Source organism: Lissotriton vulgaris, chromosome 9, assembly GCF_964263255.1.
Source record: "Lissotriton vulgaris chromosome 9, aLisVul1.2, whole genome shotgun sequence".
Lineage (NCBI taxonomy): Eukaryota > Metazoa > Chordata > Amphibia > Caudata > Salamandridae > Lissotriton > Lissotriton vulgaris.
The window spans coordinates 71,975,464-71,992,965 of NC_141697.1; the positions used below are offsets into that span (position 1 = coordinate 71,975,464).

General features: G+C 47.6%; 1 protein-coding gene across 3 annotated transcripts in view; it reads left to right on the forward strand.

Annotated features, from left to right (window-relative positions):
* PCNX1 (pecanex 1) overlaps nt 1-17,502 on the forward strand; it is a 580,339-nt gene that overhangs the window by 383,877 nt on the left and 178,960 nt on the right. For all 3 annotated transcript variants that reach the window (XM_086937052.1, XM_086937051.1, XM_086937053.1), the window contains exons 24-26: nt 4,498-4,627; nt 14,668-14,726; nt 15,399-15,614. In XM_086937052.1, coding sequence (XP_086793178.1) covers nt 4,498-4,627; nt 14,668-14,726; nt 15,399-15,614 — 405 coding nt within the window. The remainder of the gene's footprint in view (nt 1-4,497; nt 4,628-14,667; nt 14,727-15,398; nt 15,615-17,502) is intronic.

Genomic DNA, 17,502 nt, shown 5'->3' on the forward strand with positions numbered 1-17,502 from the left:
TTCAAAAGGTAGCCAGTTCAGGGATTTAAAGTCAGGGGAAATATGCGAGTGTTTTTTTGAGCCAGTGATGAGTCTCGCTGCAGCGTTAAGGGACGCTCTTAGGGGTGCCGTTGTAGTTAGGGGAAGCCCGCAGAGGGCGGTGCTTCCGTATTCTATGTGCGAGATGACTATAGATTGTACTGCAGTTTGGAAGTCTTTGGCTGGAAGGAAGGGTTTAAGTTTTCTCAAGGGATTGATTTGGAAGTTCGCTCCTCTGGTTGCCTTGCTGATGTGCTGCTGCATGTTGAGATTGGCGTCAAGTGTTATGCCTAAGGATTTTGCTGAGTCGACGACGGTAGGTTGTACATTTAGAGCCGTTAAGTGCTTAAGCCATGTTTGAGCCGTAGAGATTTTTGCGGGAGGTAAGATCAGGAGGAACTCAGTCTTCAGGGCATAGAGTTTGAGGTGATTCTCTGCAAGCCAGGATTGGGTGTTTCTGATCGTGGTGTTCAGAAGCATGATGTCCTTGGGGGATTGTATTTTGAGATAGAGTTGGGTGTTGTCGGCATACATGTGAAAGTGAACATTGGATGTCTGTAGCAAAGTAGTGAGAGGTTCCATAACTAGGTTGAACAGTGTTGGGGAGAGGGAGGATCCTTGCGGGACGCCTAGCGATACAGGTACCGGAGAGGACATCAGGTTGTTGCTTTTGAATCTTTGTGACCGGTTGTGTAGAAAGGAGGTGAACCACTTGAGAACAGTCCCCGATATGCCCATTCTTGTGTTTAACAGTTCGAGTAAGTTCTCATGTTTAACTGTGTCGAATGCGGAGGAGAGATCCAGAAGGATGAGGAGGCAGGTATCGTTTTGGTCTAGGATTTGGAGGGCGTCGTCCACTATGTGAGTCATGGCTGTTTCGGTACTGTGCCCTGCACGGAAGCCTGATTGATGAGCGTTGAGGAGATCAAACTTGTCTATGTGTTTAGTCAGTTGTAGCTGTACGCATTTTTCCAACAGTTTAGCGAGGGTGGGAATATTTGTAATAGGGCGGTAGTTGTTTAGATCAGTGGGGTCTGCTGTTGTTTTTTTTAGTAGAGGTGTGACTTGTCCGACTTTGAGGGCGTCAGGGATGGATCCTTGTTGAAGAGAGCTATTGATAATTTTAGTCCAGAGTGGGAGGAGCAAAGGGGTAAAGTCTTTTACAGCGTTTGCAGGAAGGGGGTCAGTGAGGTGATTGGATGGTTTCAGGGTGCTGAGCAATCTGCCAATTTCTTCTTCGGAGTAGGTGCCAAAGGATGACCATGTAGCGTTGTTCATTGGTTCAGGCGCTGCTGTGTGTTGGGGGTTGGAGTAAAGGATTGCGTCATTGAGAAGATCGCTTCTTATGTTGTCGGTTTTTTGAATAAAGAAAGCAGAGAAGTCTTCGCAGGAAGGTGTAACGCCCGTGGTGCTGATTGTCTGGGGTTGTTCTTTGGATTGTGTTCTGATTAACTCAAACAATTTCCTTGGGCGTTTTTTTGCTTGGGCGAGCTGGAGGCTGAAGAAATCTCTTTTTGAGCGTTTTATTTTCCTGAAGTAGGCGTTTCTCTGTTTCGTCAGGCTTTTTAGGTGCAGTGCAGAGGGGGCTGACCTCCAAGTGCGCTCTGCCATTCGCATGGCCCGTCTATCCTCATTGAGGCTCCCGTCATACCATGGGTTGGAGATCTTGGACGAGACTCTTTTCAGTTGCATGGGTGCAGCCTCATTGATTATTGTGGACATAGCATTTAGATAGTGGTCAGTCAGGAGTTGAACGTCCGTAGCGCCGGATGGGGGAAGTAGGAGATTGCAGCTGTTAGGCGGTAAGGAGTTTGGGTTGAGTTTCTTCATGTCCCTTTTCCAGACTTTGGGCTTAGAGAGTTGCACTGGGATAAATTTAATTTTTTCATTGATAAGGAAGGAGACAATATGATGATCTGACCAGTCACAAGGTTGGATTGACTCAAGTTGAATAGCGTCCTCTTTGGAGATGATAAGGTCGAGGATAGAACCTTTCTTATGGGTCTGGCTATTGCATATTTGGGTGAGATCAAGGGCGTTGAGGAAGCTTTTGAGGCTATTTACCACTGTCACTGATGTCATTCCAATGGAGATTGTAGTCGCCAAGGAAAATTTGGGTGTTTTGCCGTCCTGAATTGGTTGATATTGTGTCCATGAGTTGTTGGCAGAAGGAGAGCTTGTCCCTAGGTGGGTGGTATATGATGTGAAGTGAGCAGACCGGTTTGCTTTCGCTGAAGACATCAAGGCAGAGGTATTCACAGGAAGTAAGAGAAGGGGCGGACGCTTTAGTAACTGAGAGGTTGCTTCTGTAGATACAGGCAATTCCACCGCCTGTCTTTTTGGGCCTGTCAAGTCTAATGATACAGTAGTTGGGGGGGACTAGGATATCCAAGATAGGTGTAGAAGAATCAGACAACCATGTTTCAGTCAGAATGGCCAGATCCGGTTCCTGAGACATGATGAGGTCGGCGACCCCCGCGGAATGTCTTTGGGCCGATCTGCAATTGAGAAGTATGCATTTGAGGCTAGGGGTGCAAAGGGTGGAGGAGGGTTCTATAGTGAGGGGTACATTAGTGAGGTTGTTGGGGACGGCGCCTCTGTTGTTATCCTTTTGGTGCCTGAGGGGGTTAGAGATAATCGTTGGGATGGACAGGTGGTTGGTGGCTAGGCGATTTTGGGGAGCCGGGACGTAAGATTAGAGAAGGGCGTGTGTTTCATGGTCTGAGATCGTATTGGTAGTGCGTCTGGGGCGATTGGTGGTATTGCAAGAGGGGATAGAGGTCCAGTGTGGGGAGAGTTGTGTGGTAAGGCGAGTAGGCGGTGAGGAGGAAGTGTTGTTAGGTGTAGAGGGAGTATTACGATTGGTGGTAGTGCGATTGCGATTGGTATTGTGATTGTTGGTATTGCGAGAGGGGATAGAAGTCCGGTGTGGGGAGTGTTGTGTGGTAAGGCGAGTAGGAGGCGCGGGGGAAGTGTTATTAGGTGTAAAGGTGGTGGTGGGAGGGGGGGTGTCTGGGGTGTGTGATGAGCAACTCTTTGATGGAGTGTAGTTCTTCTTTCAATTGGAGGAGGGTGGACATAATCATGTCCAGCGTGGTGTTGGGGGCGGAGTTGGGGAGAGGTACAGGCGGTGAACCGGCGAATAGGTTGCTGGAGACGGGTGGGAATCGGGGTGAGGAGGTGGAGCTGGTGAAGGGTTTGGAAGTGTTAGAGAGAGGATAGGTGTTAGGGATGGCGTTGGCGTTATCGGGAAGGGCATCAGTGCTAGGGGGGGAAGGGTAAATGAGGGCGGTGTGGAGGCTGGTGGTAGCGGGGGAGGAGGTTAGTGGGGAGTGAGGGTGGGGGGTGAGAGGTTGAAGGAGGGGTGAAGGCTAGGCGTGACGGGAGTGCTAAGAGTGGGGGGGGAGATAGGCGGAGAGAGAGTCATGTTGTGTGGGGTGCAGTTGGGGGAGGAGGGGTGTTCTGAGAAGATTGGTGTGGAAGACTGGACGGGAATGCTAAGTGTGGGGGGGAGATAGGCGGAGAGAGAGACATGTTGTGTGGGGTGCAGTTGGGGGAGGAAGGGTGTTCTGAGAAGATTGGTGTGGAGGACGGAACGGGAGTGCAAAGTGTGGGGGGGGATATGGGAAGATGAGCGGAGGTGCGAGGGTTGGTAGGGGGGATGGGGGAGCGGGTGGTGTATGGGGGGGCGAGATCTCTGTCTGAGATTGAGGGGTGGGGAGGGGTAGCTGCAGCAGGTGAGTAATTGACTATGGTGCTGGGTGTGAAGGTGAGGTGAGTGTCGTTCTGGTGCTGAACTGGGTTGGGGGTGTTAAGGGTGGGTGCTGTGCCGTCAGGGGTGGTAGGACAGGAGGTGATATGAGTGAAAGTCCGAGGATTGGATAGGTGCTCTTTGAAAGTGGGAAACAGGTCACCTTTGTGAATTAGTTTTTATCTATGGCGTTTATGTAGCGCCCACCGCCACTGGGGTGCTTTTACCTGATCATATATATTAAAGGCCAGTTCAAGCACATATGATGAATTTCTGTGGTGGACTGTATGTCAGGAGTTGGATATCGTGTTTGAGGGCCAGTGGTGTGTTCTGAGTGGGTTGTTGCAAACTTAATGCTTCTGGGAGGCATGATGATGCTGTGTAGCAGAAGCCTTCAGAAGGATCTTGGTAACCACTTTGAGGTCAGTTTATGATTTTTGTTTAAGTATTTTTTGCAGATCTTTGGTACAGCACACAAGTAAGAATAAAATGATGCTGGTACGGTGTAGTCCGTGATGCTCAGGTAGAACGTTTTCATGTGATAAATCTAGTACAAACTACGGTACCCTGTTCACATGAACTCCAAGAATGTATCCGGTGAGCCAGTGGAGTAAGATCCATCAGACGCACGGAGGAGACACAGTGTACTAAGCCTCCTGACCAAGAGATGATTAATGAGATTGTAACAAATGTTTTTCATCCAGCTTCCTTAACATGCCCCTCTTTAGACTCTGCAATGCTGTTCGTCCAGGCTGTTATATCTGCTTTCTTCTCTACACCACTGAATCCTTTCTTGGGAAGTGCAATATTCATCACGTCATATGTCCGACCTGTGAAGTTTTGGGAGAGGGACTACAAGTAAGTGACTTCAAAAGGGCACCACAGCCAAAAGTACAATTAGAGATTAGCATATCAAAATATCCATCACTTGAGCAGCATGTGACTCTTTCTAGCTATTGGTACTTTTTAGGAGGCACTTTTATTTTTAAATTGGGTAGTAAGTAATTGAGGAGGAACTTAAAATGCAAAGAGTACCCAACTAGCAGGATCCTAGAGGTGGTTGCACTGTTAGCAGACCAGTAGTTACTGTTTGGGAAGCTCTTTCAGGTGGAGCTTGGTGGCATTTCAGTGGATTGAGACACATGAGTAATTTACTAGTATTCTCCAAAGAATCTTTTGTGAATCATGCCCAAAGGTATTCATTTAGAACAATTAAGAGTGCCAGCCATATTTTAATGTTCATGGGGCAGGCCAATGAGGTATAGATTCCAGTTACAGCCATTTTCAAATATTTCTGTTTGTATATTTAAAAAAAAGAGAGGTTTTGGAACTTTAATTCAAGTATCCTGGCATAAGTGCAATTTATTAGGTTTTCTGTTTGGATGAATACCCAATGCAGACCTTATTGGCTGTCCTGGTCAAGAAGTCAGTGGTGCAATGAAAACTGCAGTTTGTCTTACTGCAGTTTGTCTTAAAGTTGTCAGGGTTTAGTGCTGATAATGCCCCCACATCTTTAGATTGTTGCATTTGGTGAACCATGCTCAATCCCCTTTAGGAAAACTAAGCCTGTCTCATGAGCGCTGTACGCCTTCTAAGAATGGCACCCTTGCATCTTCACGTGGCAGCAGTATTTTACATTTATCTGAATGACCCGTTCTGTTAAAAGTTCAACTTGAAAATGTTATTTTGAATTGATTTTTGGTCGCTTGTGATCAAACCACTGCTGCTTGCTTTTGGATTTGTAGTTCTGCTCTCACAAAGTACCCGAAACAGTCCACTTATGTAAAGAAATCTAATGATATGGCACTTATGTAAAAAAAATTACTTGGATGGTCCATTTCATGTTGACATTACTCCCCGGAACTACGCAATGTGTTGTAATGCTATGATCTCAGTAATCGCTCATAAAGTTTGTTAAAAGAAATTACCAAAATAAGGCCAGCATAATTAAAAGTTTGCGTAGGCCTAATGGTGAGAAAATGAGCTGAATGTTTTGCTAAACTATATATATATATATATATATATATATATATATATATATATATATATATAGCTTGCTTGTAAAGCTTTTATTCGACATTTTTGCCATAAAGCCAACACATAAAAAGTACATTTATAAACATGATTTTTTTTTAAAACAAATGACATCTTTAAAAGATACAGTATGTGCATATATCAAATCCCCGAACAAAATCACAAGTTATTTGCAATTTTTGTGGGGATACATTACTTTTTCACCATTCATGGTAAACGTACAATCAGGGTTTCTTCCAGTTTATATTTAGTTTACAAGACCTAATGATAAAAAGCGAGTATGTACATCATATAAATAGTTAAAATGCCAGTGATTAAAAATACTATGATCTATGTTTTAGTCCATATTTTTTCCTAATCAAGCAGACACTATGGAGGTACCGACTGACTCCAAAGGTTATCAACCGAATGGTTGAAGATCTAAGTAATCTTTCTGCCTCTTTGTATGAACGTATGCCCAAATTTTTACAAAGAGGTTTAATCCATTTCATGCGTTGTGGTTTGTATAATGGACAAAAGAAAAGGATATGTGCCTCGTCTTCGTTTTGTTTCAATTCACACAGTTTGCAATATGGGTCATTCCCTTTGGAATTGGAGTTTCCCCACCGGCAAGTATTTGCATTTATTTGTAAAACCCCATATCTATATTGAAGATATATAATTTTGGCCAAAGGTGGTTCGACTTCATCCATGAATTGATCGAATATGGGGATGTCCTTGAATTGCAAAAACTTGAGTGTTAATGAACCAGTGGCACGTTCATATACATTATTGTTCATGTAATACCAATAAGCGATTTTTACCTGATCTTTACAGTTGGTTTGCAAGGTGGTTGGATTTTTCCAAAAGTGTTTGGATTTTTCCAAAAGTGTGAAAGGCCTATTTTTGTAAGCCATATGGATATATGTCTCAGCCACTTGATCGAATTAAAAGTGTCCAGTTCCATAATTTCAATTAATCCAGCTCTATAGTCTGCGAGTTCCGGGGTAGACCATAATCTTACCCAATAGAGTAATGGCCTCAGCCAACACAGATGGTCTGTACGTTTTAGGTTAATATCTAGAAAAACGGGGACTAAAGGTGTTTTTGCTGGTAATCTCAGTAGACGCCTACAGAACATGTTCTCATCAGTATCAAATGTTCTGTTTGAGTAAGGCCCCCAGATCTCGGCGCCATACAAAGCAGCTGATTGTGCTTTAGCTTTAAACACTTCAATCGCAGGAGTTATAGCTTTTGAAGTACTCCCTCCATGAATTTTTAAAATAGGGAGAGAGTTGTGTTTAAGTGTCAACCTATATATATATATTATATATCTTCTTTGGTAAACTTGAGAGATGAGAATACTTTGTTCTGTGTTGCCTAAACTACACCCCACAAAAAACGATGGACTCTCATACCGAATCTAAATTACCCAGAATTTGCTTTTGGTTTAGTCAGCTTTTGTACTGATGCATCTAAGCTACTTGCTTCAATATTAGAATTTTCGAGACAAAGGTCTTAACCCTAATATCTAAAATATTGAGAAAGAAATTACTTCATATGGCCACATTGATTACTTCATATGGCCACATTGATTCTCATTGAACCGAAATAGAGTGCCTCTGCAACTCAGCGCCCCAACGCAGCATACCCCCCCCCCCCCCCCCCCCCCCCACCACTGGTACGGTCTAGTCACTGTATGTTAACTTGATTCTACACCATCGCTTCTGGATGCTGGTACTCTGCACACATTTATGCAAGCCCTTAACTTCTTTTTTCTCTAAGTTTCAAATTAATGTGTTTAGTATAAGTTCGAGGCATGTGGGCTGCTGAATTCATATCTGTGCATAGATCGCCGCCTAGTGTTGGGTCCGGATGATTGCACATTGTTGTCCTGGAAGAGTCTTCGAAGTATCACGAGATAGGTGGCTCCTCCCCTGGACTACAGTGCGCATGGGCATCGCCTCCATCCCCAGATTGTTTTTTTCCGCCATTGGGTTCGGATGTGTTTCGGTTCCCTCTGTCGGAACCGATAGTTGTTCTACTTCTACTCGAGACCAAAAGGTCTTTAGGCTGAGCGTCGGTATAGTTGCGTACGGGTTTCTTGTCTGACTCTCAGCTCCGATCTCTTGCTGCCCTTCCACGTGCTTTCGGCGCGGACGGGCCTACACTACACTTCTGCTATGGAGCGAACACCGTTTAAGAAATGCCCGGTGTGTAACTCCAAATATTCACACCTCGACGTACACCCTGTGTGCAATACATGCTTGTCACCGGACCACGACGAAGACAGCTGCATGGCGTGTTCGAAATTCCGGTGCAAGAAGACTCTGAAGATTCGTCGGGCCAATAGGCTCCAGGCTAAGCTATCGGCTACTGCGGCGCCCCCACCAGACGACATATTCCAGGAATCTGTTGAAGGCGAAGACGACGTGCAAGGTTCGGACTCTAGTCCCGCGTCCGAGGGGGAGACCTACGACGCGGGTGAGGAGAACTTTGACGAAGTCGCCGACGAGGTAGGGGACGACGATCGGGCTTTTGCCACTGTGGGGGATAGCTCGGAGGAGGAGCATCCCCAGCAAGACTCAGGGGTTAGTCCCCTTCATACGGCCCAGGTCGAGGGATCGCCTTCGGGCCTTACCCAAGATCTAATTATGAGTCCTACGTCCCCGCCTCCGGGCCCGGTCACGGACATTTATGAGAAGCCACTAACGTTGAAGAAAACGAAAGTGAAGCCGTCTGGTCACGCACCCTCGGATGCGAAACCGAAAGTGAAAGTTACGCTGGTGCAGAAGGTTCTGGAGGCGTCAACTTCCAAAAAAGTCAAGATGGCCGACTTGAAGAGCCACGCCAAGATGGCCGACCCTAAACCCTCGGGGTCGGCGCCGAAGGCGAAGTCGGCCGACGCGGCTGCGTCGGTTCCGAAAGGGGTCGTGGACCCGAAGACGGCTCCGAAGAAGCATCAGGGCGACGACGCGCATAGGCATGGGGCGTCGGCCCCGAAGAAAGTGCCTGCAGGCGATCAGGCTCTCGACGCAGAGAGGTCGCTCGAGCCGGTCAAGCCCTCTCCGGCCTTGACGAAGAAGGTAGCGGAATCCCTGCAGCGGATACGGAAGGACAGTGTGGTTCCCGCTCAGGACACTGTAATGCCTAAGCTCACGCCTAAGACTGCGAAGGAGCAAACGCCTATCCGTTTTACCCTACCACCCAAGTCGGCGCCGAAGGCCTTCGCGCCGAAACAGGGCGGACCCTCGAAGGAGGTATTGACACCGAAAGCTGCCTTGGTGGTGTCGAAGCTTCGGCTCCAGCCGCTTGCTGATGAGGAACGTCGTGAGGTAATCATCGACGCCAACACCAGGAAACTGTCTCTCCTCAAGAGGAAGATCACTACGGAGCCGGCGTTGGAACATTTTATGATCCTTCTCAAAAACAAAAGGGACTCTGCGGACTCTTCGGCTCTGGTGGAACCTGTGTCCCCACAAGCCCTAGGACACTCGCCAACGCATTCCGCCGCAGGCGATGCGGACGAGGAAGACGCCGAGTACAACTATCCGGCGTACTCGGATCCGGAGGAGGAGCATGAACCTTGGTCCGCCGGAGGCGACCCAGAGGACCCGCAGTCGGGCCAGGACGCGCAACTTTTTGCGGCCAAAACGTCCCCGACGGAGGACTCGGCGGCCTTTAACGCTCTGATCGAGAGAGCTGCGGCTAACCACGACGTCGAGCTGCACTCGGACCCCGTGGATGTGGACTTCTTATTTGACACTTTCTCTGTAGCTGAAAAGTCAGTCAAAACGCTGCCGATGCTTAAAGGGGTGCTTAAACATGCAACGGAGGTCTTCAAGGAGCCCACCCGGGCGCGTGTGGTCAACCCTCGCATCGACAGGAAATATAAGGCAGCGCCCTCGGATCCAACATATATCAAGGGACACTTGCCATTGGATTCATTGGTTGTTTCCAACGCTCGGAAGAGGGCGAACTCGCAAACTACTGGTGACGCTCCTCCCCCAGACAAAGAGTCCAAGATCTTTGAGGCCTCGGGCAAACGGATTGCTGCACAGGCGGCTAATATCTGGAGAATATCTAACACCCAAGCCCTACTTGCACGCTATGATAGGGCTCATTATGACACCTTAGAAGCAATACTGCAACACTTACCTGACCAGTACAAGGAGGCAGGAGAAATGCTGATTCAGGAAGGAAAGCTCATTACAAATGCATCCATAAAATGTGCACTGGATGTGGCAGAAAGAGCCTCCAGGGCGATCAATACCAGTGTGTTGCTTAGACGGCATGCCTGGCTTAGAATTTCAGGGTTCAAACCCGACATCCAAACTACAATACTGAACCAAACAGTTAATCCTGACCACCTGTTTGGCCCTGAGGTGGATGCGACACTGGAGAAAATGAAAAAAGATACGGAAACTGCCAAGTCTATGGGGGCCCTACAAAGTCAGCAGTTTCGGAGTGGTTCCTTTCGCCGCTCCACTTCCAGAGGCACCTCAAGGGGTCAGGCATCGCAGTCCACACAGTATTACAAAAGTAACGCCCAAACCTCGTACAACAACAAGGGTAGAGGTGGTTACAGAGGCAATAACGTCAAGGGCAGGGGACGTGGAAACAACAGCTCCAGGTCCGCCACCGCCAAGAAGCAGTGACGCCTTGTCACTGCCCCCCGACCATACAAAACCGGTCGGGGGGAGACTCCAGCAGTTCCTGCCAGCGTGGAAATCCATCACCACGGACAGGTGGGTCAAGTCTCTTATCCAGTACGGGTACTGTCTGGAACTTACTTCCATTCCACCAAACATACCCCCAAGGAGCCGTCCTATGTCCGGCGAGCACTTGACCTTGTTACAGCAAGAAGTTCTAGTCATGCTGCAAAAAGGGGCGATAGAGCTCGTTCCATTGCAAGAGCGGGGAACAGGGGTTTACTCCCTGTATTTTCTGATTCCCAAAAAGGACGGATCCCTCAGGCCCATCCTGGACCTCAGGCCCCTAAACTGGTACATCCTCTCGGAGCACTTCCATATGCTCACGTTACAGCAAGTGCTCCCCCTGCTTCAGCAAGGGGACTTCCTGGCTACGCTGGATCTGAAAGATGCCTATTTTCATATCCCCCTGCATCCTTCCCACAGGAAGTATCTCAGATTCACGATTCTAGACCAGCATTACCAGTTCAGGGTTCTGCCGTTCGGGGTCACCACGGCGCCAAGGGTATTTACAAAATGCCTAGCGACTGTGGCGGCGCATCTCCGTCGCCAGAACGTCCACGTCTACCCCTACTTGGACGACTGGCTCATTCAAGCAAAGACGGAACAGCAGTGCGTCGACCACGTGTCACGCACCATTCATCTCCTGCACGATCTGGGATTCTCTCTGAACTACCCAAAGTCCCATCTCCAGCCCGCCCACGTGCGACAGTATCTGGGCGCGACAATCAACACTCTGGCAGCCACGGCGCAGCCAAATTCAGTGAGAATCGCCAGTATCCAGACGCTGATCCAACGATTCAGACCTCAGCACTCGCTTCCAGCGAAGGTGTTCATGCAGTTGATAGGCATGATGGCCTCCTGCATCTCCATTGTCCCGCACGCGAGACTACATATGCGTCCGCTTCAGGAGTGCCTAGCACGTCAGTGGACTCAGGCTCATGGGCAACTGACAGACCTAGTGTTGGTGAGCGGTCGGGCATACAACTCTCTGCATTGGTGGAATCCACAAAACCTTTGCAAGGGCCGACCATTCCAAGAGCCTGTGCCACAGATTATCCTGAAAACGGACGCCTCTCTCCAGGGATGGGGAGCGCATGTACTCCAGTACACAGTGCAGGGACTCTGGACGCTACAGCAAAGGAAGATGCACATCAATGTTTTGGAACTGATGGCAATCTTCATGGCCTTAAAGGCGTTCAAAGTACATCTGTGCAACAAGGTCGTGTTGATCCGGACGGACAACATGACGGCCATGTACTACATTCAGAAGCAGGGAGGCACACACTCTCCGCAGCTGTCTCATCTGGCTCAGAGCATGTGGAAGTGGGCCATTCAGAGGAACATCTTCCTCATGGCAGAGCATCTCCCGGGCAAGGACAATCAGATGGCGGATCTGCTCAGCAGGCACAGCCATCAGATGCACGAGTGGGAGATACATCCATCAGTACTCCAACCGTACTTCCAAAGGTGGGGTCATCCAGAGATAGACCTGTTCGCCACAAAGGAGAACGCAAAATGCCAAAGCTTCGCCGCCAGATTCCCACACCCGCAATCACAGGGCAATGCGATGTGGATGAACTGGTCAGGCAGATTTGCGTACGCTTTTCCCCCAGCACCTCTGATACCGCTGGTGGCACGCAAGCTCAGGCAGCACTTGATGACTCTCATCCTGGTTGCTCCGACGTGGGCTCGCCAACCATGGTACACCACGTTTCTGGAACTGTCCGTGGTACCGCATCAAAGGCTTCATCTCACTCCCAGCCTTATGACGCAGAGCCATGGCGACATTCAGCACCCAGATCCGCAACAGCTCAACCTGGCGATTTGGCTCCTGAAGTCCTAGAGTTTGGCTACCTCAATCTTCCTCCCGATTGCATGGACATCATTCGGGAGGCAAGGAAGCCCACTACAAGAGCTTGTTATGCGGCTAAATGGAAGAGGTTTGTCATCTACTGTGTTAACCACGATATTGACCCGCTGGATGCTTCCATTCAAAACATCATTTGTTACCTGTTCCATCTGTATCAATGCAATCTGGCGTACTCTTCCATCCGCATTCACCTGTCTGCTATGGCAGCATACCTCCAGAATAGGCAACACCTATCACTCTTTAAGGTCCCTGCTATTAAGGCTTTTCTGGAAGGACTCAAAAGGGTCATTCCACCAAGGACCCCACCAGCTCCAGAATGGAACCTCAATGTGGTTCTTACAAGGCTGATGGGTCCTCCCTTCGAGCCACTGCACTCTTGTGAGCTTCAGTTTTTGACTTGGAAGGTCGCGTTCTTAGTAGCAATTACATCGCTACGGAGGGTTAGCGAGCTGCAGGCGCTCACCATCCAAGAACCTTTCTTCCAAGTACATGCTAACAGGGTGGTGCTACGCACTAACCCTAAATTCCTACCCAAGGTGGTATCTCAATTCCACATAAACCAGACAATTGAGTTGCCGGTGTTTTTCCAAAACCCAGAGACGCTGGCGGAGCGGATGCTCCACACCCTTGATGTTAAGAGAGCCTTGATGTACTATGTAGACAGGACAAAAGATTTTCGCAAAACCAAGCAGCTTTTTGTTGCTTTTGCCACACACCACAAGGGAAACGCTATCTCCAAAGCGGGGATCGCTAGGTGGATAGTGAAATGCATTCAGATCTGTTACGCTAAAGCTAAGCGCACTCTCACTATCCCACCAAGGGCCCACTCCACCAGGAAGTTGGGGGCCTCTATGGCTTTCCTAGGTAACATTCCCTTAGAGGACATATGTAGAGCAGCCACATGGTCTACCACACACACATTTACTAAGCATTACTGTGTAGACGTGCACTCTAAACAGCAGGCAGCTGTTGGTCAGGCTGTTCTCAAAACACTTTTTCAAACTGCTGCAGCTGGCACGGGCGGCCGCCAATGATAGGAGGACTGCTATGTATTCTATGCACAGATATGAATTCAGCAGCCCACATGCCTCGAACTGCAAATACTACTTACCAGTATGCATCTGTTCTTGGCATGTAGGGCTGCTGACATTCATATCGCCCGCCCTCCTCCCCGGCGCCTGTAGCAGCTGCAGTATTCATATTTATATATGCTCATAGCATGGGCATCACTCACATAGTTCACTCCATCTCGGCCAATGGCTAAAAACAATCTGGGGATGGAGGCGATGCCCATGTGCACTGTAGTCCAGGGGAGGAGCCACCTATCTCGTGATACTTCGAAGACTCTTCCAGGACAACAATGTGCAATCATCCGGACCCAACACTAGGCGGCGATCTATGCACAGATATGAATGTCAGCAGCCCTACATGCCAAGAACAGATGCATACTGGTAAGTAGCATTTGCATTTCTTGAGGTGTAGCTTGGTTAGTAAGATTGGTGGGGTGAGCATCAGATTTCCTGACTATCATGCTGGCATAATGTTAAATTACATTATATGACAAGCAGGGGGCATGAGAGGGCTTAAGAGGTAGTGGAAAGGGTGAGGAATACAGAGGAGTACTAAATGAGAGAAGCACAATGTAGTGTAAAATGAACGTTTCTGAGGGCTTTCAAAACAGAGATGAGTGTGTGCGTGTATGCAAAAATCACAGGTGAAATAGGACAGACATCTCACCATACCCAACTAAAAGCACCTGTACCTAATTATTCATCTGAAAATACATTGGGGTGGGGGGTGAAACAACCCCCCCTGAAGCTACGCACCTGCTAGTTCACCTAAAACTTGGCACCATGTCTAAATCTCCATCCTTTATATCCCTGCACAGTCTGAATGAAGTAGTTACTATTTGGCCTTTCTTCCTCCAGTTAGATTGATGGAAATGCAGATAAATCTGTGCAATACATCCTTATTAGGAGTTTTGGTTACAAACATTTACAAGTGGGTTCAACAGACGTTTTCCGTATCTTATTAATAAATTGTGTAGAACCTTTTTAAATACTAACTTGCTAAGTCTTCTGCTCCTTGAGCGCCACAACTTTGAGATGAGGATGTTTTCCTGAAAGGGTTTTATTTTGTGAGCACCCTCAGCTAATTTCTTTAAGTATTGCACTTTACAGGGTCTGTAATTGCTTTATAATGGGAATGGATATGGGCTAACCTTGCCGCTTATGAATCATGCAAACCATACTTCTCCATATGTTGGCCGTTTCTGTAATACAAACATGCTTTGCTTACAGCACAAAACGTGTGGACCATACAAATACAAGATTGGCTTCCCAGCTCGACAGAAATCCAGGTACAATTATATTTATAATAGTAACAGGTAGTGGGTGGTGTTAGTTTTATTGTATGTGCTTTTGTCATACAACACCATGCATATATATATATATAAGTGGAAGCACCCTTTAGCTCAGAATGTGAAATTCTAGCAAACCTTTCAGCACATCTTATTGTTCCTGCCTCTTGCTTCACTCTGCGTAGGAAGGGCATTTGAGGTGAAAGTAGGAGACCAATTAATAGACTAGGACTGGGCAAACATTTTGTAAAACTGGTGTAATATTACATACTTCCTAAATTTGTGTTACGCCAAATGTTTGCATTCCGGAGATACTGGTTCAAGTAGAAAATCTAATTTGCTTTTCAAACAAGTCTTCTGCTGGTATCTCGCCTGTATTTTCTCAGCAATGTATGGTCTTGCATAGGAACAATACTTAAGATTGCAGCAAAACTAATGTTGTGTAACGCACACATTTTCTTCAAAGTTATATATATTTCAGGACAAAATGTAATTGGTTTACTTGACAAGTCTTAATATTTTCCTGCATATAACTTAGCTGTGTAAACAAGAATGGATTCTTAAACATTAAAGTTGTTATATCTAATATTCTGTATTGAGTAAACCAAGAAAACAATGTAACTTGGTTACCTTATGGCCAGTAAATTATCTCTGAAACCGTTCTTTTTCCAGGTTCTGATGATAATAACCTCAATTCCATCTTCTATGAGCACCTAACCCGTTCCCTTCAGCACAGCCTCTGTGGAGATCTTCTTCTGGGACGCTGGGGAAATAACAGCACTGGAGACTGTTTCATTCTAGCATCTGACTATCTCAATGCACTTGTGCATTTAATCGAAATAGGAAATGGTCTAGTTACCTTTCAGCTGAGAGGCTTGGAATTCCGAGGTAAGGCTTTGTATATGATAAATGTCTTTTGATTTGGCATGGTTAATTAAAATATTTGCCTAAAACGTTTGAATGTAGACACCATTGTACACACAAATCACTATAATCACTATAAGCCCCCTCTTGATGGTGAGATCTTTAGGTCCCCTGTTCCTTTCCGTACTGGACATGGAGAAATCAATACAAATGTTTTGCAGCGTGAATCTTTCTCGATTTACTATGCTGTGCATTATTCCGCCATCTAGTGGTTGGGTCCAGAATTCTATTCTTTTTTTTTTTCGTGACCCAGGTGGGCATCGGCATACCACCATTTGGTGTCCTTCGTGACGTCGACTTGCTTCCTCCGGAAGCTCCCACCCTTGGTTTCCATCTTCAATTTTTTTTTTCCGCAGGTGGGTCTGGATCGTTGCCGAAGAGCTCCAGAGTTTTTGGAGAAGAAATTGACGGAAAGAGAAGAAAATCGTCAAAATTGAAACTTTTCAAGACACCCGACTACAGGTCAGGTAACGGGGACAACGAGAGAGAAGGTTTTTCGACCGAAATCTCGACTTTCGATGGAGAATGCTCTCGCACGGGGCTCCCTGAGCGACGGAATGGACAAAACACCTTTCAAGTTTTGCACCAATTGTCACCATAAATACGCCCAGAAGGACCAGAATCCAGTCTGCAACCTCTGCATGCGGCTCGACCACGACAGCAAGGACTGCAACGAGTGCTCGTGTTCACTCCCATGACCCTTAAGAGTAAGGGAGAGGCAGAGAAGGGCGAACCACACCATGCAGGGGCCACCTCCATTGCTCCAAGACTTAGGCCTCTCCAGTGGAGAGGAGGATAACATCACAGAGGGACTGGTGGAGTGCACGGTCGTCTAAGTCCCAAAGAAGACGTAGAAGGAGGTAAGAGTCGTCGACCCCCAGACACTGGAACAACACTCGAAAGGGTGAAGCTAAGTCCTCGAGCGACACTCGTAGGAGTGAAGCAAAGTCCACAAAGGGAACATTGCCGCCAAAACTCTCGGCGAAAGCAACAGCACCCAAGGACAAACATCCCAGCGGATCCTTCGAAAGGACTCCCAGGCGGCGAAAGCCCTCAAAGTCAAGGTCGTTGAAGGATGCCCAAAAAAGACACCTCGATGCCGAGGAAATAAGGGCCAACAACTGCTTCGGCGTCAACGACCTCGAAGCGAAGCGCACAATCTCTCAATGCCGAACAGGCCGCACAGATAGAAAGGAAGAAGAGGAGGCTCGAGGCAGAAATGGCGAGCATCCTGAGCGAAAAAAGGACTTTGACGAAAGAATGAGCCAGTACACCATCCTGCCGAAGCCTGCACTCGAAATTGAAAGACGATCAGGACGCCGAACCACCGAAAACGCCTGAACCGGTCGAGGAACAGGAGGAGGAAGTCTATTATTTTGAGGGCAATGACCACGAGGATCAGCAGACCTACCAGGACGCGACGTCCTCGGAGGCACAAGACTTGGAGTGGCGTGACGACGAATTGCTGGAAGAAGGGGTAGACACCTACCCTTCGAGTCCTTCACCGCCAGACGACATAGGAATCTACAATATGGTGGTCCAAAAGGCTGCACAGACGTATGGGGTGAAACTGGAGGAAGAGAAGCCCAAGACCTGTTTCCTCCTGGAAACTCTGTTGCCCCAACAAACTAGGAGCCAGTTCCTGCCCATGCTCTCTAGTGTGCTGGACCAGGGAAGGGATGCCTTTGAGAAACCAACAGTATGCAAAGTAGTAACTCCAAGAATGGAGAAAATGTATAAGCATTCCTCAAGGGATCCTGCTTACATCTAGGGGTCAGTGCCAGCTGATAACATAATCACAGCAACGACTAGGAAAAGGGACAATGTACCCACAAATGCCGGGCCACCTACA